Source organism: Myotis myotis, unplaced genomic scaffold, assembly GCF_014108235.1.
Source record: "Myotis myotis isolate mMyoMyo1 unplaced genomic scaffold, mMyoMyo1.p scaffold_m19_p_1, whole genome shotgun sequence".
NCBI classification, from domain to species: domain Eukaryota; kingdom Metazoa; phylum Chordata; class Mammalia; order Chiroptera; family Vespertilionidae; genus Myotis; species Myotis myotis.
The window spans coordinates 183,168,989-183,192,809 of NW_023416313.1; the positions used below are offsets into that span (position 1 = coordinate 183,168,989).

General features: G+C 55.3%; 1 protein-coding gene across 1 annotated transcript in view; it reads right to left on the reverse strand.

The window, feature by feature from the left end:
- The window catches only part of ITGA11 (integrin subunit alpha 11), a 123,162-nt gene that overhangs the window by 10,279 nt on the left and 89,062 nt on the right, over positions 1 to 23,821 (reverse strand). The window contains exons 13-23 of the mRNA XM_036305898.1: positions 21,863 to 22,003; positions 21,386 to 21,589; positions 20,566 to 20,696; positions 17,302 to 17,468; positions 15,839 to 15,981; positions 14,284 to 14,394; positions 10,712 to 10,797; positions 9,471 to 9,678; positions 5,033 to 5,131; positions 3,363 to 3,439; positions 1,056 to 1,145 (exon numbers count right to left, since the gene is read on the reverse strand). Coding sequence (XP_036161791.1) covers positions 1,056 to 1,145; positions 3,363 to 3,439; positions 5,033 to 5,131; positions 9,471 to 9,678; positions 10,712 to 10,797; positions 14,284 to 14,394; positions 15,839 to 15,981; positions 17,302 to 17,468; positions 20,566 to 20,696; positions 21,386 to 21,589; positions 21,863 to 22,003 — 1,457 coding nt within the window. The remainder of the gene's footprint in view (positions 1 to 1,055; positions 1,146 to 3,362; positions 3,440 to 5,032; positions 5,132 to 9,470; positions 9,679 to 10,711; positions 10,798 to 14,283; positions 14,395 to 15,838; positions 15,982 to 17,301; positions 17,469 to 20,565; positions 20,697 to 21,385; positions 21,590 to 21,862; positions 22,004 to 23,821) is intronic.

Consider the following 23,821-nt stretch of genomic DNA (forward strand, 5'->3'; position numbering starts at 1 on the left):
TAGGCATGGGCCTGCCTCCCCCTAGGCCACAAAAAATAGGTTTCCCCTTTTGCCCATTGGGAACACTGTGCTGGGAAGGTTTCTGAGGCTCAGCAGGAATAAAAGCTGACCTCCATCAGCAACGTCTGCCTGGTGTGTGGGATGGGCGCGAGCCAGAAGTGCCAGTTATTTGCCATCCCTGCCCTAGACTCTCAGCCTAGGGCATGGTCTCTTGAGCGTGAACTTGCCCACTGTGTACCATTCCAGCCTCTAGTGGTGATGTGAGAGAGCCTGAACTTTCTGTGTGTTTGCTGTTCTGTCCAGACATCTCCATCTGCCTGGGCGCTCTCAGACGACAGACTGGGCCGGTGGCACACCAGGCGTGTGGGCAGTGTGAGCAGCCACGTAGGGAGGAGCGTTTTCTCACTGACGGTGTTTAGAATTGTTGGGGTAAGGTGTAATGAGAAGCAGAAGCACTTAGCAGGTTTTATTACTATTTTAAAATTCTCCACAGATCATGCCCTCCTTCTTGCCTACACCTGGGTGGATACCGCCTGCTGCCCTGCTCTCTCCATTTGACCTGCTGAGAGCTCCCTGGGGCCAGGCCTGTGCCTCCTCCTTCCTCTGTTTTATTTTTTTTTAAATATATTTTTATTGATTTCAGAGAGGAAGGGAGAGAGAGAGGGAAAGAGAGAGAGAGAGACGATGATGATGAGAGAGAATCATCGATCAGCTGCCTCCTGCATGCCCCCTATTGGGGATTAAGCCTACAACCCGGGCATGTGCCCTGACCAGGAATCAAACCATGACCTCCTGGTTCATAGGTTGACGCTCAATCACTGAGTTACACAGCCCGGGCCTCTGTCCTCTGTTTTGATACCATCTCCCCAGCACGGATGAGGGAGCTGTGCTCTCTGACCCCTCAGGGCCCACTTGGCTCCATCTCATAGTCCCTTAGCACTGGGGCCCGGCTTCTGGGGTCTCTGACCCTATCAGGGCCCCCCCCCCCAACCCCCCAGAGTAGCCTGTCTCAGGCCTCACTCCCCCATGCATCCCCTCCCTGGGCCCTGGCCCACCTGGTGAAGAGGATGTCGGCCTCATACTTGAGGTGGAAGCGCAGGAGGGCCGCGTTGTCTTCCTTGGTGCTCTCCTCCTCGTCACTGTCACTGCAGGGAGAGCCAGGCCACGGGGTCAGACGGGCCTGCCCTCCCTCTACCCGACCGCCGCCCCCCCCCCCCCCCTCGCCGTGCGCGCGTGCGAACGGGCTCACTGCGCGGGAGGGTCTAAGTCACACTGGGAAAAGCGCCCTGGGAGGGGAAGGGCTGGGGCTGCGGGAGCTGATGACCTCAGCTTCTCCTTTTTGTATGGTTAATACATTCATACAGGTTCCAGGTGTACAATTCTATAGCACATCATCAGTATATTGTATTGTGGGCTCACCACCCCAAGCCCAGTCTCCTCCACCACCCCTCATCTCCCCTTTACCCTCTTCTACCTCCTGCCCCCTTTTAAGTGCAGCACATCCGGGCTGGTGTGGGGCCGGAAAAGACTTTGGATGGAAGCTGGGAGGACTATGTGGGTGTGGCCACTCATTGCGAGCCCTGTTCCCAGAGCCCCTCAAGGGTCAGAGGGCAAAGCCTGTGCTGTGGGCCCCGAGGGCATCGCCCGGGGGACAAAGGCTGCCTGCTCTGTCCAAGGAGGGAAGACAGTGGGGTTCCCAGTAGAGTAGGCTGTTTATCCTTGGGCTCCCCCTCCGGGCGGACGGGTAGGCACTCCCACAGGTTGGCTTCGCTGCCTTGAAAAGGCCGGAGAGTGAATGTAGGAGATGTTTGGAAGGATTTTTTGTCAAATGTGCTGCCCTTTCCTGCACCATGAACAGGAAAGTAATTTCAGAAATAAAAAGGTGCGATTTCCTCTTGTTAGACACCCTGAGCTCTATTCCCTGCGGGAGCCTTACCCCTGACAGGGGTTTTACTCAAAAGGGGATGGTGGTGGGTGCTCGGACACTGCACGGTCCCCTCCCGCACAGGCCTGGCTCACCAGCACCCGCCGCTGTGCAGACACACTGCACAGGTGCACCCGCCGCTGTGCGAGGACACACTGCGCAGGCGCGCTCGTCTCCCGTGAGAACAGGTGCGAGGACACACTGCGCAGGCGCGCTCGTCTCCCGTGAGAACAGGTGCGAGGACGCACTGCGCAGGCGCGCTCGTCTCCCGTGAGAACAGGGCGGAGCTTTCTCAGAGCAGGAAGGGCCTGAGGGGGCCTGAGGGTATCCATACATTTTACAAACTGTCTCGGGTCACGTGAGAATTCCACCCACATGCACAGTTTGACCACAGACATGCTGGTGGTTGACCTCCAGTGCTCTCCCGTGACCTCTGACTTGGGTGTGGCTGAGGATATGTCTGTTTGTGAGTGTGTGTGTGTGCATGTGTTGGAAGGTCAGTGTTTGGGTTGCCTTCAGTGTTTGTTTCTCAGCAAGGGAAAATTCTCAGGAGGGTTTGGGCCAGTTTCAAGGCTGCAGAGTTGCCTCCCTTCCCACACAGAGAATGTAGTCTGTGAAAAAGAAAAGAGTGGCCGAAACCGGTTTGGCTCAGTGGATAGAGCGTCGGCCTGCGGACTGAGAGGTCCCAGGTTCGATTCCGGTCAAGGGCATGTACCTGGGTTGCGGGCACATCCCCAGTAGGAGGTGCGCAGGAGGCGGCTGATTGATGATTCTCTCTCATCGATGTTTCTAACTCTCTATCTCTCTCCCTTCCTCTCTGTAAAAAATCAATAAAATATATTAAAAAAAAAAAGAGTGTTTACTACCCACACAGGGGGATTCACCCTGTGAACCCATAGCAAATTCCCTGGGAGGGAAACAGACAGACAGACAGACCTACACAGAGTAAGGGAAGCTCTTTTAAAAATGGAAACATTTCAAAGAGGAGAGAGGTGAACAGGACAGAAAGAGCCCTGGACACAGAGTAGGACACTAGTGTTCAGCTCCCAGTTGTGCTGTGTGTCATTGGGAAATTCACTCAACCTCTCTGAGCCTCCCTTTTCTTACCTGTAACTTGAGGCGGGGTGGGGAATAACCCCTGCTTTCCCTATCTTAGGGGCTGCAGTGAGGACTGACTGAGCTATTGTATGCACAGTGCTTTAAAACTGGTTTTTAGACAGCTGCTATATAGAAATACTACATGAAGATAAAGGTATTATTTATATCCAAGCAGCCCAAGAATGAATGGTGGCCACTGCAGGCAGCGGGTGGCCCTTATTTGGGGACTGACCAGGACCCCACCCCTGTTGGGGCAGCTGGGGACAGGGTTTGGCGGGAGACAGTGCGGGGAGGGGCAGAGCAGGTGTGCAGGAGGGAGAGCGAGCAGCCAGGCCCTGACCTGCCGGCCGTGAGCTGGACCTCCAGGTGGTGCAGGAAGATGGATTTGCTGAATTCGAAATCTAGACGGAAAGCCACCTGCAAGGAAGAAGTCACTGGAGCTGGGGTGGCTGGGAACTGCGAGTCTGGGCATTGCCTGGACAAGCCCTGACCCGCCCTCCCAGCCCCTGCACCTTTGGGTGAGCCCTGCTGGCTGGGAGTGGCCAGGTGCTGAGTAAAGGCCTGAGGCCGGTGACGGGGACACAGCCAGTCAATGGCTCCTCTGGCGGGACTGCCTGACGGTGGGGCAGCCCCCTGCCCGCCTCCTCCACTTTTGCTTTTAGCTACAGGCAACTGGAAGGCAGCAAGCCCAAACTTCAGACTCTCTGCAGGATTTTCATGGGAGGGCTTGCTGGTGAGAAGGGGAGCTGGCTGTCACCACGCAGCACAGCCTGTGGGGGCCAGGCACGGCGGTAGGACAGGCCTCCCACCCCTCGTTCTTGCGTGTGGTGGGCTGTGGCCTGAAGAAGCATGATGGCTGCCAGGGCCACCCAGAGGTTAATAAGCACCTGCCTCCTTGTCCAGCTGCCCTGTGGCCACTCTGATGGCCCCGTCTTGCTGCTTCCCTTGGCCTTTGCCCAGGAGTGGGCCTGGGTCCCTGACTATGGCCCTCTGATATCTGACTCTCTTTGCTGCCTTCCTCTCCTCACTATGGGGAGGGGCGGGTGCTGGGGCTTTGCACAGACCACTGTGCTCTTCCCAAGTCTGACCCTCCTGGAGTTTCCCCAGGAGACCTGGGGTCCCCTTCTCCCAGGGAGCGGCAGGGTGAGGAGCTTGTGCTGTGTGCTGCCCCCCCTCAATCTAGAGCTCCTGGTTTGTCAGAGTTGCACCCTGAAACTACCATCTTGACTTGCAGTTCCACTGAGGAGGTTCTTTTCTAAGGAGCCCTGGTTCCCACCTTGCAGACCCTGCGCCTGGGAACCACTCTGTTCTCTGGCTGGCTCCTGCCTCGAGCGCCTCCATCGGGTCCAGCTTTACAAGCAGCTTCGCTCAGCCCTTCTCTTGCTCCAGAACCCTCAGTGGCTGCCCACTGCCCAGGGGTGATAGGCAAACGCCCCCACAATCTGTAGTTCTCCTCCCCTTCCCCTTGAATTTGCTTCTCTCTCCACGCCACACGCCTATACTCGTGTCACATGCACTTTGAAGCACTGGTAGGTGCCTGAGAAATGTAAATTTTCTCTCCATGCACAGCCCCGAGACAGTGGCTGGGTATTTAGACGACTTGTTAGTTTAGGGCAGTGGTTCTCAACCTTCCTAAGCCGAGACCCTTTAATACAGTTCCTCATGTTGTGGTGACCCCCAATTTCATTGTTACAAATTGAACATAATTAAAGCATAGTGATTAACCACAAAAACAATATGTAATTATATATGTGTTTTCCGATGGTCTTAGGCGACCCCTGTGAAAGGGTCGTTCGACCCCAAAGGGGTCGCGACCCACAGGTTGAGAACCGCTGGTTTAGAGGCTTTAAAGGGCAGTGAGACAGTGGCTGAGGGAGGTGGGGTGGCGGTGAAGGGGCTGGTGCTCTCCATCCCTCCCCAGCCCTCCTTTCTGCTCACTTCCATTTCTCTTGCCTCCCTGAGCCTCCCAGTACCCGCCCTGTTGCCTCCCCAAACGGGCCCCAGCCTCACCTTGGCCTTGGCCCGGAAGAAGGGGTAGCTGACATTGCAGACTTTCTTGTGGAGTCTCCTCTCCTCGTTCACACACTCGATGCTGCCGTCAGAGTCCTCCTGTGGGTGGGTGGTGGGGGACACGGGGGCAGCAGTTAGATGGGGCCTGAGACCCAGGTCACCCAGGTCTGGGGCACCCTTACCCCCCACTGCCCACTCTGAAGCAGCAGCACAGGCCCTCTGACGCTGGGACCACAGGTACGCTGGAGGCTCAGGTGTGGCAGTGATGGGGACACTCTCAGTGGTGCTGGGTTGTGGATAGAGGGGTTCAGAGCTCCTGTGCACGCCTTGTCATTCCCTCTGTATCAACCCACGACTCAGGACTCATGCTGCTTACAGAGGGGGACACTGAGGCCCTGAGATGGGAAGTAACTGGCTGGTGTTTGGATTCGAAGGCTCTCCAGTCTGGCTGTCCCGCCTCCCTCTGGCTTTGCAGCCCTTCAATTGGCCGCATGCCTTTCTATCAGAGGATTGCAAAGGATCTCTGTGAGCCAAGAAATGAGGCTTTTGGGGTCTCGCATGACTTTGTGATCCAGAATAACAGTGGGTGGGATATGGGCTGACTCCGGTGGGGAACTGTGGGGATTTCTCTGAGTCTATTCCGCCTCCTTCAGGGCTGGTTGCTCCCTTGTCATGAGCCCCCCCCTTGAGCCCCCGCTGCCAGACTTGCAGGCAATGCTTCTTTCTCTTTCCTTTCCCTGCGGCCAACCTTCTCCAAACCCTCCCACCACTGTCTGCTTCCCGACACTCAGCATCACGTCACTCATTGGCTGCTGGACTGGCAGAGTTTCGGGGGGGGGGGGTGCCACCAGGCTCCCCAGCCTGCCTGGGGCCCGGTTGGGCTAGCTGTGCCCTCAGCACAGGTCCAGGGGGAAGGGACTCACACTCAGTATGTAGCTACACGCTGCTGGTTGTGCACTCATTTGCTCGGGTCTCATTTTGCTCATCTGTTAAATGGGGATGATAGTACCAACCACATTTAGTTGTTATGAGGATTAAATGACACAACGCATGCAAATGCAGGGCCTCATTCAACGCCCAGACTTGTGTGATCATTCCATGTATGGCAGCTCTCATGAGGGGTATTTATCCCCATTGTGGGTACTGCACCACTGGGCACAGCCTGGGCACATGCACGTGTGTATGTGGAGATACATCTATGTAGACTGTGTGTGCTGGTCTGCACGTGAGTACATGTGCCGGGAGCCGGTCCATGCTTGCTGTTACAAGGGACTTGGCATATATAGCATACTGTTCTTAATATGTTTGCTCACCTTCTTGGCACTATGTGTTTTAACCAAGGTCTCTGAGAAAGGTTGTTTCCCCAGGTAGGGATTTTCCCCTGAAGTTAGGGAGGGAATAAAACCTCTTAACTAAGTGCCAGGTGGGTAATTAATCACTTTAACTATGAACAATCATGCTTAAGCTACATAATCTTTACTCCCTGGAATGGAGATAAGAAACGCCCTAACCTTTGGAATAGAGATTGATAGGATTGGAATCAACTGGTATAAATACAGATGTAAGAAGACAGAACCAAGAAGACAGAACCTACATAGAACCTAGAGACAGAGGAGCTTCGCTGGAGAGAGCGTGGCAGAGGATCCTGGACAGAAACTGGCAACAGAACCTAGAGACAGAACCTAGCGAGAGAACATGGCAAAAGATCCTGAACTGAACCTGACTATAGAACATGGCAAGAGAACCTGACTAGAACCTGGTGACTGAACCTGGCTGGAGAACCTAGTGAGGGAACATGGCTACAGAACCTGGCTGGAGAACCTGGAGAACCTAGCAAGAGAACATGGACACAGAACCTGGCTGGAGATCCTAACCAGAACTTCGCTGGAGATCCAGACCAGAACTTGGCTGGAGATCCTGGCTAGAGATCCTGGCTAGGCTGCTGATCAACTGAACGCTGTCTCCGTGTCATTCCTTCTTCACTAACTCCGTCCACACCTTTGGGGACCCCTGGACCCGCTGGGGTTGGACCCCAGCATACATGTATGTGCATGTGCCCCGTTGCATGCCCAGATAGTATTTGTGTTTGCTTTGATGTTTATGTAGGTTTGTATGTTTTTGCATGTGTGTGTGATAAACAAACACATCTGCATTTGGCAGAGGGGGTGCTCTCCTTGGCCAGATGGTGGGGTTGGGGGGTGGGAAGACAGAGGAGAGGCTGGTCTCCAAGCTGTGAGCATGTTCTGGGTGGGCAGACGGCGGCATCTGTGCAGGAGCCAGGCTGCAGGCCAGCCCCACACACCACCACGTGTGGACACGGCCTTTACAGAACACACTCCCCATGTCTCTTTTCCTTCATGCACTGCCAAGCCCCTCCAGGCCACAGAAACAAAACTCCACAATGCCTTCCTCCCAGGGCTGTGAGAAGACACAGGCTGACAGAGTCTGGGCCAGGGAAGCAGAAAACGGTGGCTGCAGGTTTGGGGCTCAGTTTCCCCTAAAGTGACAGATACAAAGCCTCTGGGCCGGAGAGGCTGGGAAAGACTGTCAGACGGGCCCCTCATCTCAGGGCTGAGGAGGAGGCTGGCGGTAGGCCTGGGCCTGAGAGGGCCTGAGGCTGGGCGGTGCTGGGCAGTGGCTCTGCAGGGGAGGTGAGGACAGAAAGGCACTGATACCTGGTCCTCCCACTCCGGGCTCCAGGTGGACACTCGGAGATTAACGAGAACAGAGACTGTGTCTGCGGGGACCTGGGACACCCCAGCACCCACCATGACAACGATGTCTTAGTTTTACTCAACAGACTTGTCTGGAGGATCTTCTGTGTCCAGCCCTGGCCCAGCCCTGGAGACACATGTGGCTAAGTCAGGGCATTTGCACCCGGAAGTCCAGGGCTAGCACAGGCAGCACTCAGACACTGTGATTTTCTTGGAGCACATACAGGCTGTGCCACGGAGCTCTGTGGGGCCTATGTGCCCGTGGGAAGGAAGCCCAGAGAGCGTGACACGAAGACTATGCCTGGTCCTGAAGAGCAGCTCAGGAGCCAGCTGCTGGGCGGAAATCCCACTCAGCCACTTACTAGCTGGGTGGTCCTGTTCAGACCATTCAACCCTTCTCTATGCCTCAGTTGCCTCTTCTGTAAAATGGGGATACTACTACCACCACTGCCATCACCATCACCATCATCACCATTATCACCACCACCACCTCCACCTACACCTACACCACTGCCACTGCCACTGCCACCACCACCACCACTACCTCTAACACCACCTCCACCACCACCACTGCCACCGCCACCGCCTCCACCACCACCTCCACCACTGCCACCGCCACCACCACCACCACTACCTCTAACACCACCTCCACCACCACCACTGCCACCGCCACCGCCTCCACCACCACCTCCACCACTGCCACTGCCACCACCACCACCACTACCTCTAACACCACCTCCACCACCACCACTGCCACCGCCACCACCTCCACCACCAGCTCCACCACCTCCACCACCACCTCCACCACTGCCACCGCCACCACCACCACCACCATCACCACCGCCACCACCACCACCTCCACCACCACCTCCATCACCACCTCCACCACCACCACCGTCACCACCACCACCTCTGCCACCACCACCTCCACCACCACTACTACCTCCATCACCACCTCCACCTCCACCACCACCTCCACCTCCATCACCACCTCCACCTCCATCACCACCTCCACCGCCACCTCCACCACCACCTCCAACACCATCATGCCAAAAGTTGAGCACAGTGCCAGGCATTGTAAGTGGTTACTAAGAAGGAGCAGGAGCTTGCTGGGCAGAGGAGGGAGGATCCCCAGGCAGGGGACTGTGGTGGGAGGGCCTTGGTGTGAAAGAGCAGGTGTGTGGGAACAGCGGTGGCCAGTGGGGCTATAGGGTGGAGGAGAGGGCAGAAGCGGCAGGTGGTGGGTGGGGAAGCAGGGCAGGGCCTCGGATGCCATCATAAGGAGTTTGGAATTTGTTGGAAAAGTAAGCAGGAATGATGGGAGGTTTTAAAGTAAGAGTAACCTGTTCTAATTCTTGTTGGAAGGCCCCTTCTGAGAAAGCTTGGGGTATATGTCTGGTGCACACAGGCTTGGTGTATGCGTGTTTATGCATGTCTGTGTGCGTGAGGGCCAAGGACACGGGCTGAAGGGCCTTCCTCCCTATGTTCCTGAAGGGCTCAGACTCCCCTCTACTGCTGGTTCTCAATCCTGGTGGTACACTGCCTCCACCTGGGCAGCTGATCCAGGCCCCGCCCAGACTAGATCAATTAGAAGTTGGGGAGAAGTCTGGGCACAGGAATTTGTAAGCTCCCTGGTGGAGTCTAGTGTGCAGCCAGGCCTGAGCCCTCCTCTCCTGCCTCTGCGCTTCGCCTCAGGCAGGCCGGGCAGGTCACTGTGGTCTTACCCTCTGGATCAGGCTGGCAAACTGCAGGTTTGCTGACTGTGAAATATTTAGGACGGCGCCGTAGGCGTTCTCGCCCCTGTTCTCCAGCACGGCCTCCACCGCCACCCGCCGGCGAGTGCTCTCGATGATGAAGACCGTGGTGTCGAAGGACAGCGTGTAGGCGGAGCAGTCCTGGGTGGGCCTCCTCAGCACCCTCTGGCAGTACTCCCTGCAGGAAAGGGACCCCCAGGGACCAGGCCGGTGGAGGGGGAGGCGGGGACAGACCTTCCTACTCATGCATCACCTCTCTGCTCAGCAACTTTTCCTTTGGCTTTGGCTGCCAGGAAGCTCAGAGCTAAATGCAGAGGTCATTCTGATTATTAGCCCAGCGATGGCGAACCTTTTGAGCTTGGCGTGTCAGCATTTTGAAAAACCCTAACCTAACTCTGGTGCCGTGTCACATGTAGAAATTTTTTGATCTTTGCAACCATAGTAAAACAAAGACATTTTTCTGATATTTATTTTATATATTTAAATGCCATTTAACAAAGAAAAATCAACCAAAAAAATGAGTTCGCGTGTCACCTCTGACACGTGTGTCATAGGGTCGCCATCACTAGCCTAGGTGCTTGGAATATTTGCTTCTTCATCCTTCTATACGGTTTGAGTGGCTATTTCTATTTTTTGTATATATCGTAGTATTTATGTCTTCTATCTAAATCACCTCATAGTTGTTTAAAAATTGAGCACAAAAATTTGAAAACATAAATGCAAAATAGGATGTTGTTCCTTCCCTTTCCTTGTAGGCTAGTTTGGGTCTTCCAGGGGATGGCAGGCACCCTCTGCTAGTCTCCTTAGCATGGAGCTCACGCAGCCAGTCAATGAACCGTAAAGGTCACCTCGTCTGGGATTGGAGGACGAGGACCTGGATCTCCAGGGCCCTGGTCTCCACCTTTTGTCTGTTTTGCAGTATGAGCCCCAAAGAAGGATTCCCTTTTCTAAATGAAGTTTGAAGAGGTTTGATTAGACTCGCAGGTTTCATTTTATATAGGAGGCACCTGAGGCCCAGCGAAGGAGGAGACCTGCCTGAGGTCACCCAGGAGTTAGAGGCAGAGCCGGGACTAGACCCAGGCTCCAAGTTCAGTATTTGATCCATGCTGCTTAAGAGGAGTGCAGGGATTAATCCAGGGCCCTGGGGTTCCCAGCTGCACCAGCAGGGAAGGGAGAGGAGTCAGGGGAGGGGCAGGGGGAGCCAGACTCACATGGCTGTGGGCAGGTCACTGCGGGCATCCAGCAGGAGGTCAGGGACACAGTGCTCGTCCTCATTGCAGCCATTCCAGAAGGGAACCTGGACCGGGGAGAGCCAGGGGGCGGGGGGTGGCTGGGTGGGAAACCCACAGCCTGGAGTCCATGTCCCTCACCCCCACAGCACACCAGCTCCTCTCTCTACTGCACTAGACATGGGCTTCGTCTTTTCTGCCCCTTTCAGACACCGCACGGCCGTTTCTCATGCTTCTGCGTAGATTTTCCCTTCTTTAAAAGACGGCTCAAAACTCAACTCCTCCTGGGTTCCTCTCAGACCTTAACGGAGCTGGTAGCACAAAGTGCCACTTCCCCAGCAGGTCCGTTCCAACGAACACGCACTGGTCATCTTCTGTGTGAGTGGCCATCCTAGGGCTCTTGGATGAGGAAGACACAGATTCTGCTCTCAGCTCATGGGGAAGACTGCTGTGTGAACAACTAATTCTAGTGTGAAATGTGCAAAAAAGAAATCTGTATGATGAAGAGAAGAGGCAGAGGGAGGAAACAGTTATTTTGTCCTATAGACGGTCAGAGAAGGTGTCAGGGAAGTTCAGGGAAGTTCTGAAGGATGAGCCATTAGCTGATGGACCAGAGGGAGAGGAAAGTCTCGGCAAAAGGAGGAGCCTGTGCAAAGGTCCTGAGGCAGAAGCAGCATGGTGAGTTTGGGAGACAGCGGGTAGTTTGGTGTTGCTATAGTTAGGGCTGGGGGAGATGGAGAGATGGGCAGGGCCAGTTCCCAAGGGCCTTGGGGCCCTGCCTTACAACAGAGAGGACCCACGAACTACCTTTGGCAGGGAGGGAGCTGCCAGACCTGTAGACTGCAGTCCCCCTGGCTTCCATGGGTGGATGAACTTGAAGAGTCAAGAGCAGAGGCAGGGAGACCTCGAGGAGGCCGCTGAAATGTTCCCGAAGGAGGTGGTGATGCCGTCAGTGTGGCAGTGGGTGTGGAGAGGAGGAAACAGCTCATGGACCTCAGAGAGGGACCAGTAGGCCCTGGCTCCTAGGGCGAAGGGAGAAAGGGCCTCGGAAAGGGCTGAGTCTCTCTATTAGGTCTGGAAGGATGGCCGCACCATTCGCTCCTAAGTGGAGGGTTAAGTGGAGGGCACGCTGGCTGAGGGGCACATTCGGTTGAGGGCATGTTGAGCTTGATGTGCCCTGGCCCATGCAGGCAGCTGGGTACTCAAGTCAAGCCCCTGAGGAGCAGCGACTGTCACTCCCAAGAACCCAGCCCAAGCCCAGGGGAGGGGAAGCAGGTGCCACAGAGGCCAGGTGTATCTTCACTTCATCAACTTTTCTCAAAGGTGAGCTCCTGGCCTTCACTTAGGTCCACATGCTCATAATTTAGACCAGTGGTCGGCAAACTGTGGCTCGCGAGCCACATGCGGCTCTTTGGCCCCTTGAGTGTGGCTCTTCCTAAGCCTTAGGAGTACCCTAATTAAGTTAATAACAATGTACCTACCTATATAGTTTAAGTTTTAAAAATGTGGCTCTCAAAAGAAATTTCAATCGTTGTACTGTTGATATTTGGCTCTGTTGACTAATGAGTTTGCCGACCACTGGCTTTAGACACATTCCTATGAAGCCATCCCCTCGGCTTCCCCATCACAGGGTGGAGTGGTGGGGGGAGGGGGGGAGGGAAGGAGGAGGATTTGCAGCTAGAAGCAGGCACACTGCAATAGCGCCAGGAAAGAAGACGGCAGAGCCACGTGAAGTTGGGCAAAGAGAGGTCATTCTGCGAAGGGACACAGTTCAGGACACTTTGGTGGCCTCAGGGCTTCACTGTATTGTAGCGACCGTGCGCTTAGGTGATTTCAGGGCTCCAACAGAACCCGTCCCGCCTCTGTCCAGCGTGCTGTATGAAGTGTGGGAACTACATAACAACCTTCGGGAAAATTCCTCTCCAGTTCATTAAAAGGAATACTTTCATGTCATAAGCAGCAGTTATACTCAATTATATGGAATGGCTCATTCCCCCAAGAGGTCAGTGCTGGGCATTTAACAGAAGCTAAATAAGACTGTAGGAGAGTGATGAGGAGAATGTTTCTAATTTGTTGGGGGCTAGGAGTCCAGATGAACAGCATTTCTAGAAGCTTCGCTGCTTCGCAAAGCCCTCAGTAGCGTGCCCCAGACGGTCTTCTATGGCTCGATTTCTCACCCTCTCTTTACACATCTCTTCACCTTGCTGCTTTCCACTTCCCTGCCAGTGCTCCTGGAGCGAAGCCCATCCTCCTCATCTCTGCATATCATCTGTTAAGATCTAGTCAAAAGCCACCTCCTCCAGGAAGTCCCTCTACCCTATCGTCTGATTGCTCCATTACACGTCCTCAGAGCTCTTCCACCTGGCCTGGCCAGGGACGCTTATCACCAACTTGCATCCAGGTCACCGGTGTCAAGCACTGAGTACCCTGCACATGAACCTGCATCACGTGCTTCCGTGTGTACAATGAGTGACACATACTCAGTCATGGGCTGTCATGGCTTCGTAATTACTGTGATGGGGAAAACATTGATGACTTGTGCACCCAGCTCGTCCCGTCTCCTGGCGTTGCCAGTCCAGGTCTCTCCCGCTCTACTGCATTTTAAGGCTGCCTCTCTTACGCATTTGTGACTCAGAAGCAGGAGGGAGAGGGCGGTGTGAAGGTTGAGGGTCGGGCGGCAGAGTGTGGGAGGTCTGGGAAGGGGCGATGCCGGGGGAGGTGGGGGACTTGATCGAGGTGAATGGGAGCAAAGAGGGGATTTTCAGAGGTGATATTATTGGAACCCTGTTATGTTGGAGAAACACATGTGAGAATGTGAGTTGAGTATCTGAAACTCTGTTTGCCGGCTGGATTCTGGTGCAGTCATTCTCAGAGACCAGACCTCGCAGGTCACCGTCTTGAGAGCTCTGTGGTCTGTTTAGAGCTGTTTCCTAAATCCTGAGGGCTCAGGTCTGAGATCCTGCAGTTTACACATTTGCCTGGTTTCCCAGCGCAGCTCGCACAGAATGGCACCCGGCTGACATCTCCTCTGAGTGGGAAGCATAAGGAGTGGCAGGTGTCGGAGCTCGTGTCAGGTTTCAGAACATTCCGATGCCCCTCGAGCCAGGGATTAGAAAACGTGGGTGAGGGCGGGGCCAGAGCCCAGGATGAGGCGAAAGCACCTGTTTTTGGAAAACTTAGGAGCAGGTGGGAAGGGTGTCTGCTCTCAGCCAGTCATTCAACAAACTGCAGACCAGGCCCTCTCGGCCTCCAGGGCCTCATCTGTAAGCGAGGCGGCGATGAGCTCTGAGGCCCCTCATCCTGTGACCCACTCAACGCTCACCCTGTGCTGGGGTACGGGGCGCCTCCAATAGGAGAAGGCCTGGTCCCTCCTCCTCAAAATATGGTTCAGCACAGGCCACAGGGAGGCGGGCGGGAGCGTGCTGCGGGTTTGCGGGCTGGTGCAGGGGGAGAATTCCTTCGGGGCTGCCCCCTCGGGTCTGGGCCTCCGGGAGGAGGTAGGGGCGCGGCTGGGGCATGCACCAGGGTTGTGCGCCCTGTGTGCCAGGACGTACCGAGACTCTGAGGGTAGTGGGCCAGCCGTCGTCCAGCATGGGGCCGTGGTCAGCGTCCTCCAGGGAATACTCCACCGAGAAGGTCACTGGCTTCACGTAGTCAGCGGTGTCCTGTGCGGGAGGAGGTGAGGATGGTGAGGGCAGAGGGGACATCCGTTCCTGGGCCAGGACCACTGAGAGGGAGGCCACCCCTAAACCGGGAGGGCAGTGCCCTGTGGGCCCTCAGCACGAGGACAGGGTAGGGGAGCTGCCGTGGGGGCTGGAGGTTGCCAGTCGGGGCCGCAGCGCGGAGTGTGTCTCCTGGACAGGCCCCTGGGCTCGGCCTGTGGCAACCTGGCTGCTTTGTGTCTCCCCAAGCTCCTGCTCATTCCTCATGGCCAGGCACCCACCTCCCAACACCTCCACCTCCAGGAAGCCGGCAGCACCCATCCCCACATCCTGTCCAGACCCGTCACCGCCACCGCCACATGGCTGGCTCTCAAGCTCCTGGTTGTGTGTCGGTCCTCCTCCCTCCGAAGCCTCTTAGCACAGGCTGGGTACAGTGACAGGGCTTACTCAGTGTGTTAAACCCACGAAGGCACAGCCTGTGGCCAAAATAGGGGTGATTCCGGCTGGTCTGTGTACAGATGGTAAGAGGGATGCTTGGAGGTGCCTAAAAACCTCCCCCGAGGGAACCCCGATCCTGACACACGTGGCTTCTTTGTATTAAGGCCGTAGCTCCCACACGGGAGGAGCTGCAGGACCCCCGGGATGGGAAGGGCTGCTAAGACACTGAGTCCCACCCCCCCCAGAGTTTCTGGTTCAGGAGGTCTGGGATGGGGGTTGAAAATGTGCCTTTCTAACAAGGTCCTGGGTGATGGGGATGCAGCTGGTCCCGGGGCCACACTTTGAGGCCCCGTTACCAGCACCTCAGAAGAGGCCCCCTGTTAACAGATGCGAGTGCTTCTCACCCACTAGCTTGGCTGACTGTGCCCATTGCTTCCTGGGGCCAGGGGGCTCTGAGTGCCCGTGCTTGTGTCCCTGAGGCTGCAGCTGTGGCCTGGGTACTTGAAGTTTCTTTACCCATTTAATGAGGCGCCAGCCCCTCATGGGTTCTCCCTCTCTGCCAGGCTGGCCTCCCTCTGTCCCTCCTCCCAGCTTGTCCACCTCACTGGCCTCGCCTGGTCTTCATTTTCAGTCGATGCCTGCTTACTCTTTTTTTCAAGCCACGGTCCCTGCGGGCTGGCCCTGCTCTTTCCGCTAGACCTCACTGAGTGCACCCCCTCCACATTTCATCCCCTGCTAAAGAAACAGTGGGCGCTTGAGAGCTGGGGAAGAAGGAATTTCGGGGGAGGGTGCTGTCAGTGTAGGCAGAGTGTCCCCATGGCCTTCTCTCTGGGGCCTGAGTGTGGGGTGGCCACGGTCTAGGGCACTGCCCACTGGCTGGCCCCCTGAGGGCTGCTGGCACCGACTGAGCAATCTGACTCTCCTGCGGCAGCACCCCCATCCCAGCTCCGTGTCCCCTTCCTGTAGGAACCTGGGTTCTGCTACTGGGGCTGCAGGGCGTCAGGCTCACCAGGACATGGAAGCTGATCCGGTCACAGTGCTCCTGGCCGGAGGAGAGCAGGACAGCCCTGTTTGTGTATCGGTCCCCGCCCTCATCCAGGTGGGCTCGTGGCGTGTACCGCCTCTCATCCATGGTGGCATTGTACCTGATGCCTGCAGGAAGGAGAGGGCAAGGCCATGAAGTGAAGCCACATTTCCACCCAAGACTGTTTGCCTCTCATTTAAAACAGCCTCTGGAAAGTCAGCCTCCTCCAGGAAGCCCTCCAGGCTGGCCAGCAAAGAGCTGCTCCTCTCCCCCCAGGAGGCCCAGTGTGGGCAGGAAATGCCCATGCAGAGAGCAAGCGATGAAGGAGAGAGGAGCAAAGAAAGGAACCGAAGAGAAGAGGAAGGCAGAGGAGGAGGAAGGAAAATGAGGCTGACAGTGAAGGGAAAGAGAAAGAGGAAGAAATGGAGGGAAAATGAATGCAGTAGGAGGAGAGGAGTCAGAACAAGAGTCAGGTGATGCCCGTTTGAGCCCCTCCTGGAGCCAACACACCTTTGCACCCCTCCCCCCAGCATTCACCCTCGGCTCTGGGATCCCAGCATGTCTGGCTCAGAGCCTCTGCAGGTGGCAGGTCCCATCACACTAGTGGGGGGAGGCTGGCCAGCTCCCACCAGCTTCCCACCACGTCCTCAAACTTAAGACTCTGATGTGGGGTTGAAGTCCTACAGCTCCCTCCCCTTCAACGAGGCTGATCTTCCGCTGATTCCAGGAAGGCCCAGTCCCTCCTGTAACCCGGCCGCCGGCCCTCTGGGTGCGCCAGGTCCTGGCATCTTCCTCCGTTCATAGGTAGCAGTTGAGAGAAAGGCACACCACCCAGGCCTGACTGTTCTCATCTCCCCCCGCCCCGGACACCTGCTTCTTCTTCATCCGGTTGGCCCTGCTCTTGGCTGAGAAGCTCTCTGTAGTCCCCACTTCCTGCACGACCCAGCCTGGTCCCAGGGCCTGCAGCTGGCACTTCCTAGGGCTGCCTGGGCCCAAGGCAGTGTCTGACCCCAGCCTTGGCCGGAAGTGAAGTGATGGGCCCTCAGAAGCACACCCTGCTGCAGAATCACACCTCCTGGGGCAGTGTCCACGGCTACAGGGTCTTCAGCCCCTGATCCCTGTTCCCAGCTCCCCTCCTGGGTCTGAGTGTCCCTGCATCCAGGCTGACTTCATGGCATTTACACCAATTTACTCCACTGCTTCCAGTCCTCTGTTCTGATCCAAACGGCACCCCAACTACTTCCTTCTTCTCCTGGCCTTTCCTTCGGTCATCACTGCTCACTGGCCTGATATCCCCTCTCTGTCCTTTAGAATCAGAGTGTCAAATGGGCATCTAGCAGTCATCAAAGGGCTCTAGGTGTGGCCTGGTACTTAAAACCCAGTGAAAGCCCAGGTTTTGAAACAGAGCAATCCCGAAGTCCATGGGGGAGAGAGAGGGCCCGGTTTACCGACTGTCTCTGTTTGGAAGTGCGGTGCCAGGAAGAAGGGCGTGAAGCAGAGGAAGGCGGCCAGGCAGGTGGCGTCCCTGCCGCTGCGCTTGCAGTCCCTGTGGAAGATGTTGATCTTGGGCGGTTCGAAGTGGAGGCTGGCGTTGATCTGAACCACAGGGCGGGACCTGCAGGAGAAGGGCGGGCAGCTGCTGTGACCTGGGGGACAGGCGGAGAGCCAGATGGGAGTGGAGGGTGAGGCAGTGTGTGGGACGGTGGGCAGAGAGGACCCTAGTTGTTGAAGAATTGGGCAAAACTGGCACAGGTGACAAGGGGCGGCTCAGCGACCTCCTTGCTCCTTGAGGCAGCCCTTCGTGGTTTTCCTTACTGCGGACCATACTGACTTCCCTCGGCCTCCTCCTCACTTTGAGAGCAGTGGTTTCTAACCCCGGATAAACATTAGAATAATCGGGAGAGCTTGAAAACTCCTGGTGCCCACGTTGCACTCTGAATCGGCATCACCGTGTCTTAAAGCAGTGCTTCTATATTTCAACACACTGGCACATCTCTCGGGGACCTGGGGAAATGCAGAGCTGATCTTACAGGTGGGCACAGACGCCGCACTTCTAGCAAGTTCTAGGGATTGCTGCTGCTGTTGGTCCCGGACCAGACTCTGAAGGGCTTGGTGTGAAAGCTCCCAGGTGAGGCCCGTGCGCAGGCACAGGAGGGACCCGCTCCCTGTACCAGAGGTTCCACACCCATCCACCCCACACTGCCCGTCCAGGCAGCCAAGGAAATGAAACTTACTCTTCTGTTGGCCTACGCCAAGCCTATTCAGGGAAGGAAACGCCTTTCCAAACCGTACATGGGGATGGGAGGACGGAAGTGCGGGGTGATCTAGATGCTTCAGTTTCCGCGTGATGTCTGTGCTAACACTCTGCTCTTTTTAGCGTAAGGGGGTGCTGTGTACTCTGCTGTGGGGTGAACAGGGTGGATTTGAGTCTTGGCTCTGTTGGTTCCTCCTGGGACCTTGGACAGGTCACTGGCCACTCCCACCGGAATTGTAAGTATCAAGGCAGGTAAGTGAGACAGTGTGGTGTGTGGACATAATAGCTTCTCTCAGTGGTTCTCAAACTCAGCTTTCCATTGGAAACAAACACTGGGGAGTCTTTAAAAACGACTGTGGCTGGGCAAAGTCTGGTAGTGAGAGTTTTAAAAGCTCCCCAGGTGATGCTAACAGGCAGGCAGTCCCATGTGAGATACGTGGGACTAAAGTCTCCCCAGCGGGCTCTGCCCATGAGTCCCTTCGCGTGGACCTCAGAAGCTAGAGCTTGGTCCAGTTCTTTCTGTGGGTGTGTGTATGCACCCTCTATGTTTCCTGTAAAGGACTTCTCTAGTTATGTGTCACCCTAAGGACCTGCAAGGCCACATCTACTGATACACCTGACCCTGGGTCTTGGTCACCTGTCTTGCTTCTCACTGGAACCAACACAGTGAATACCTTTACGGTCCGAGCTGCCACCTCGATGGCAGCGCCCCCACGTTGGAGCAGACCGTCACAGGGCGCCGGCCGCGTGCCAGTGCACGGGCTGCCCCCACAGAGACCCTGCCTCCTGCGCTGCCTAGCGGGCCGGGGACACCACCTGGGGTGTGGGTAGCGGAAGCTTGGCCGTGGTCAGCGGGGCCATGAGGAGCCTGCAGGTGCCCTGTGCTCCTCCCTCCCCTTGACGGCTTTGCAGGGAGCGGAGGTGGTGTCCCACCTCTGGAGAGACAGTGAGCAAGGCGCCATGCCGGCCTGGATGGGAGTTCTCCACTGTGGTCACAGGCCGGTCACAGGCCGCTAGCGTGGCTGGTTCAGGGTTCTCCTGCTGCAGCTTCCTCTCACCCTCACATCGGGGACGGAAGCCCTCCCCACCCAAAGCATTAACGCATCAGCTTCAGCTGTTTTCTAGAAAAGCTGGGCTCACACGTTGCCCCATGGGATGTAATATTCTTGTGGCCCAAGGGCATGTCCGCCTCTCCTTTATTGCCGTGTGAAGTCACACCACGGCCTGTTTAATGCCTTTTGTAAGTTGTATGAAAAATGTGGTTGCATTTATAGACCATTATATGCTGGCTGAAAAAAGTTCAAAAGAGACAGGCCAAAATGCTAACAGTGGCAATGTTAAGGTGATGAAACTGAGCGATTTCTTTACTTTACAAAATTTCCCTGAGTTGTCATATTTATGATGAAAAATACCTCATATATAAAAAAGGTTCAAATTAAATTTTTTTTTTTCAGCTCAAAAAGTAGCCATCACATGGCAAAATATACAGGCTCTCAGAAAGATTTTTAAAAAAATTTTTTTAAAACTGTAGACTAGCCCTGACTGGTTTGGCTCAGTGGATAGAGCGTCGGCCTCCAGACTGAAAGGTCCCAGGTTCGATTCCAGTCAAAGGCATGTACGTTGGTTGCGGGCACATCCCCAGTGTGGGGTGTGCAGGAGCAGCTCTCTCATCGATGTTTCTAACTCTCTATCCCTCTCCCTTCCTCTCTGTAAAAAAATCAATAAAATATATTTAAAAAAACCCAAAAAAACCCCCTGTAGACTACTGCTAAGGAGAGACCCTGTGTGCAGACAGATGGCAAATGTCTAGTGCAGCGGTTCTCAACCTGTGGGTCGCGACCCCTTTGGCGGTCGAACGACCCTTTCACAGGGGTCGCCTAAGACCATCCTGCATATCAGATATTTACATGACGATTCATAACAGTAGCCACATTACAGTTATGAAGTAGAAACGAAAATAATTTTATGGTTGGGTCATAACATGAGGAACTGTATTTAAAGGGCCAGAAGGCTGAGAACCACTGGTCTAGTGGGTTGGTGCAGGAATTAGGCCCTGGGAAAGGAGACAAGTAGTCCGAAGGGCTTTGGGGGAAAGCAATCTCTGTATTACATACACTCTTCACACCAGTGGAGAAGGGAGATCTGGTCCTTTAAGTAGCTTGAAAGGCTGGAGTCACAGAAATGCCTAAGTAGCCAGAACTTTTGGAATATATTCTAAGACGGGCTTTTTGACACTAAGTGCTCAACAATCTTAGAAGTCCATTGATAAGAGGGGTTGGGACTTCAAAATAACTTAGTCGTTCCATACAAAGATTTGTAACCAGGATGGGGTAGGAACAGGGTGAGTCTGGCTGACGATGATTAAGGAAAGGGACTCAGATCCCAAAGCACATCTTTAAACCCTTATCCGTCATGACTCTCGGGACAGCCAAGAGTCAAGAAAAGCGAAGGAACCCACCACAAAATCACAGCGCTGCCCAGGGCGCCCACCGCCAGGTCCACGAGCCCATCCTCGTTGAGGTCCAGTTGCCCGTGGAGGCTGCAGCCGAAATACTGGAGGCCGGGAGCCAGCTCCGAGGCAGCGATTCTCTAGGGAGTGGGAAGCGAAAGCTGGGACCGGACCCTGTTGGACCAGGGTGGGCGGGGCCCCCTACAGGGCAAATACCAATGGGAACCCCGGAAGGAGCCTGTTTGAAACCATCGCGCGCTTCTCCACCCCACAGCTCTCTCCCCGCCTGGTCTGCGCTGGCCCCTGGAAGGCCTGCCTTCAGGGTGTGCCGTTGGACTAAAGTATTGTGTCTGAAACGAGCTCCCCATGCAGTGTAAGTCCATGCTACCCGGCAGGTAAGCCATTAGCATCTCCAACGTGGCATATTAGCCTGTCTTACTAATAACATTAAGTGAAGAACATGACCCTGCAGGGACGGGACCTGCAATGGGTCACTTCTGAGCAGGGTGACCAGCCTGGAGCATTTCTGGAGAAGAGGGAAGCTGGATGGGAGTTCTCTGCTGTGGTCAGGTGCATGGATGCGTGTGGAAGGGGTGAGGTTCGGGTCCCTGGGACTGTGTTGAGATAGAGTTAAGCGGGGAGGGGTGCCCATGGGGGTGATGTGGAAGTCCCCGAAGAAAAATGTACCCATTTCACAGTTGGGACACAAGGCAAGTAGAGGTAGGAGATGGGATCCTTTCCTGGATGAGGACACAGGAGACAACCCCAAGCCAATGGCTGAGCAGGAGCCACTAGGACTCGAGGGCCCAGCTCCCCGCATCGGCGCTACCTGCTTCGGCGTCTTTAGGAGGCTGCCTCGGAAGCCGTGGAAGATGTAGATGGCTCCTTCGTGGTTGTCCTCCAAAGGGGCTCCCACCACCACGTCGTTGTAGGAGTCTTGATTGAGGTCGCGCACCCAGGCGATGGAGGCCCCGAATCGGGCATTCTGGTAGCTGTGGGAATCCTTCAGTGTCCCATTGTAAACAAACCGGTTCTGGAAAAGCAGGGGCAGGAAAAGGCTCAGGGGGACTTGGCAGGGCCCTGGGGGTCACGATCCCCTCTGGCCCGCAGCAGCCTCTCTCCCCCCTCCCCCCAGCATCCCTCCTCTGGCTACAGAAGCCCAGCGATAGAGGAGCTTCCTGGCCTCCCTGGCCTGGCTCAGCAGCGGGCGTGGGCCTCTCCCGTGACCCAGCTTCCCTCGTGGGCACCAGGGCGAAGGCAAGGACCCGGTGCCCCTGGGAGGCTGCCAGGCCCCCCAAAGCAGTACCTGTCTCAGGTTGTAGACGTACACCCTGCCTCGCTCTCGGCCCTCGCTGAAGTACATGGGGGCGCCCACCAGCAGGACGTCCGTCACACCGTCGCCATCGACGTCCACCGCGGTGATCTCACTCCCGTAGTAAGAGCCTATCTGCGGCACAGGCACAGGGCGGGAGCGGCGTGGGGCTGGGCTGCTGGAGGCCTCGCCTCACCAGTGCAGGGGGACGGAGGGACACAGTCTTTGGAGAACAAAACGAGAAGGCCCTCCCCTTCTCATGCCTCTCCGCGCCCCCCCCCCCCCCCCCATGGAGTGGACTCCTCCTGTCAGTCTGTCCTTCCTTCTCTTTTCTCCTTGTTATATTAGTACATCTCTGCCCCACTCTTCTTTCCAGTGTTCAATCTTATTGATTGCCATTTCTTCTGTTTGTAATCGATACAGTATAATGGCAAAAAAGAGCAAAATAACGAAAGGTCTAAAGAAGAGAATAAAAGTCACCCCTTGTGCAAACATCCAGCTGCTATGAGCCTTTCAGTGTGTTTTCTTCCGGTCTGTTTTCTCTACAGTGTGTGCCCTGTTTGTGTGTGTGTATATGGTTTATTTTTCCAATCTAGGATCATACTATACATATGGCTTGCATACTGATGGATCATGAGCATTTATTGTTTTTTGCTACACAACATTGCTGATTCTATAATATTCAAAATTATGCATGTGCCAGTGTGTTTAATCAGTCCTCTATTGTTGAATTTAACTCGTTCCATGTTTGATGTCACAAATAACTGGGATTAGCACCCTGTGTGGTGAATTATGATTTCTTTCCAGCCTTTGAGCAGTCACTATGTTCCTCTCCCATGCTGGGTGCCACACTCCTCACCTCAGTGAGGGCGCCATCACCCACTCAACCAGGGGGTCCTCCCCGGCTCCTCCCTTTACCCTCTCCCACCTGCAGTCTCCCAGTGCGTCCCACCTGGTGTTTGCCAAACATGGCCCCAGTCCATCTACTTCCCCCTCTGCGGCTCCCTCCCCAGGTCGGGCACCATCCAAGGGCCTCCCTGCGTCCAGGCCAACCCCTCCAGCCCACCCCACGTGCAGCCAGAGTGGCGCTAGCCGCTGACCATGCTGCTTCCTTGCTTTTGGGAAAAAGTCCAAACTCTCCAGTGTGATGCTGCTGCACCTGCTTCCCTCTCTTCCCTCCCTCCAGCTCCTACAACCCCTCCTGTCACACCTGTGATTTCTCTTCTCCAGAAACCCCACGCCCTCCTCGCCTCTCCCCTGCCCCGTGAGTATCTACCATCCCTCAGGTCCCTTTCTCTTAGAAGCATCTCTGTCCTTCCCACTCCACTCCCCACAGTGGGTGCCCCTTCTAGCTGCTCCCCTGGCCTCATACTCCTCCCACCACAGGTGAAGTGGGCACTGTGCCTGCTGAGTTCCCTCCAGGCCTTGGTGCCCTGCCTGGCACAGGGAGGCACTCAGTCAATGTTTATTGAACAAGTGGGTCACCCAGGAAAGGGAAGGAGTCTTCCCAGGGACAGGCCCTGTATGACACACTTTACAGCCTCAGGGCAGCATGTATGAGCCTCATGTTTCATTAAGGAGAGACCAAGTTCCTCATCTTACAGCAGTGATGGCGAACCTTTTGAGCTCGGCGTGTCAGCATTTTGAAAAACCCTAACTTAACTCTGGTGCCGTGTCACATATAGAATTTTTTTGATATTTGCAACCATAGTAAAACAAAGATTTATATTTTTGATATTTATTTTATATGTTTAAATACCATTTAACAAAGAGAAACCAACCAAAAAATGAGTTCGTGTGTCACCTCTGACACGCGTGTCATAGGTTTGCCATTACTGTCTTACAGGGAAGGAACTGAAGCTCGGGGAATTTGAGTCACTTGCCCAAGGTCCGAAGGCTGGTCATGGCCAAATTGGGCTGGAACTTGGGTCTGTCTAACACCCGAGCCCGTGA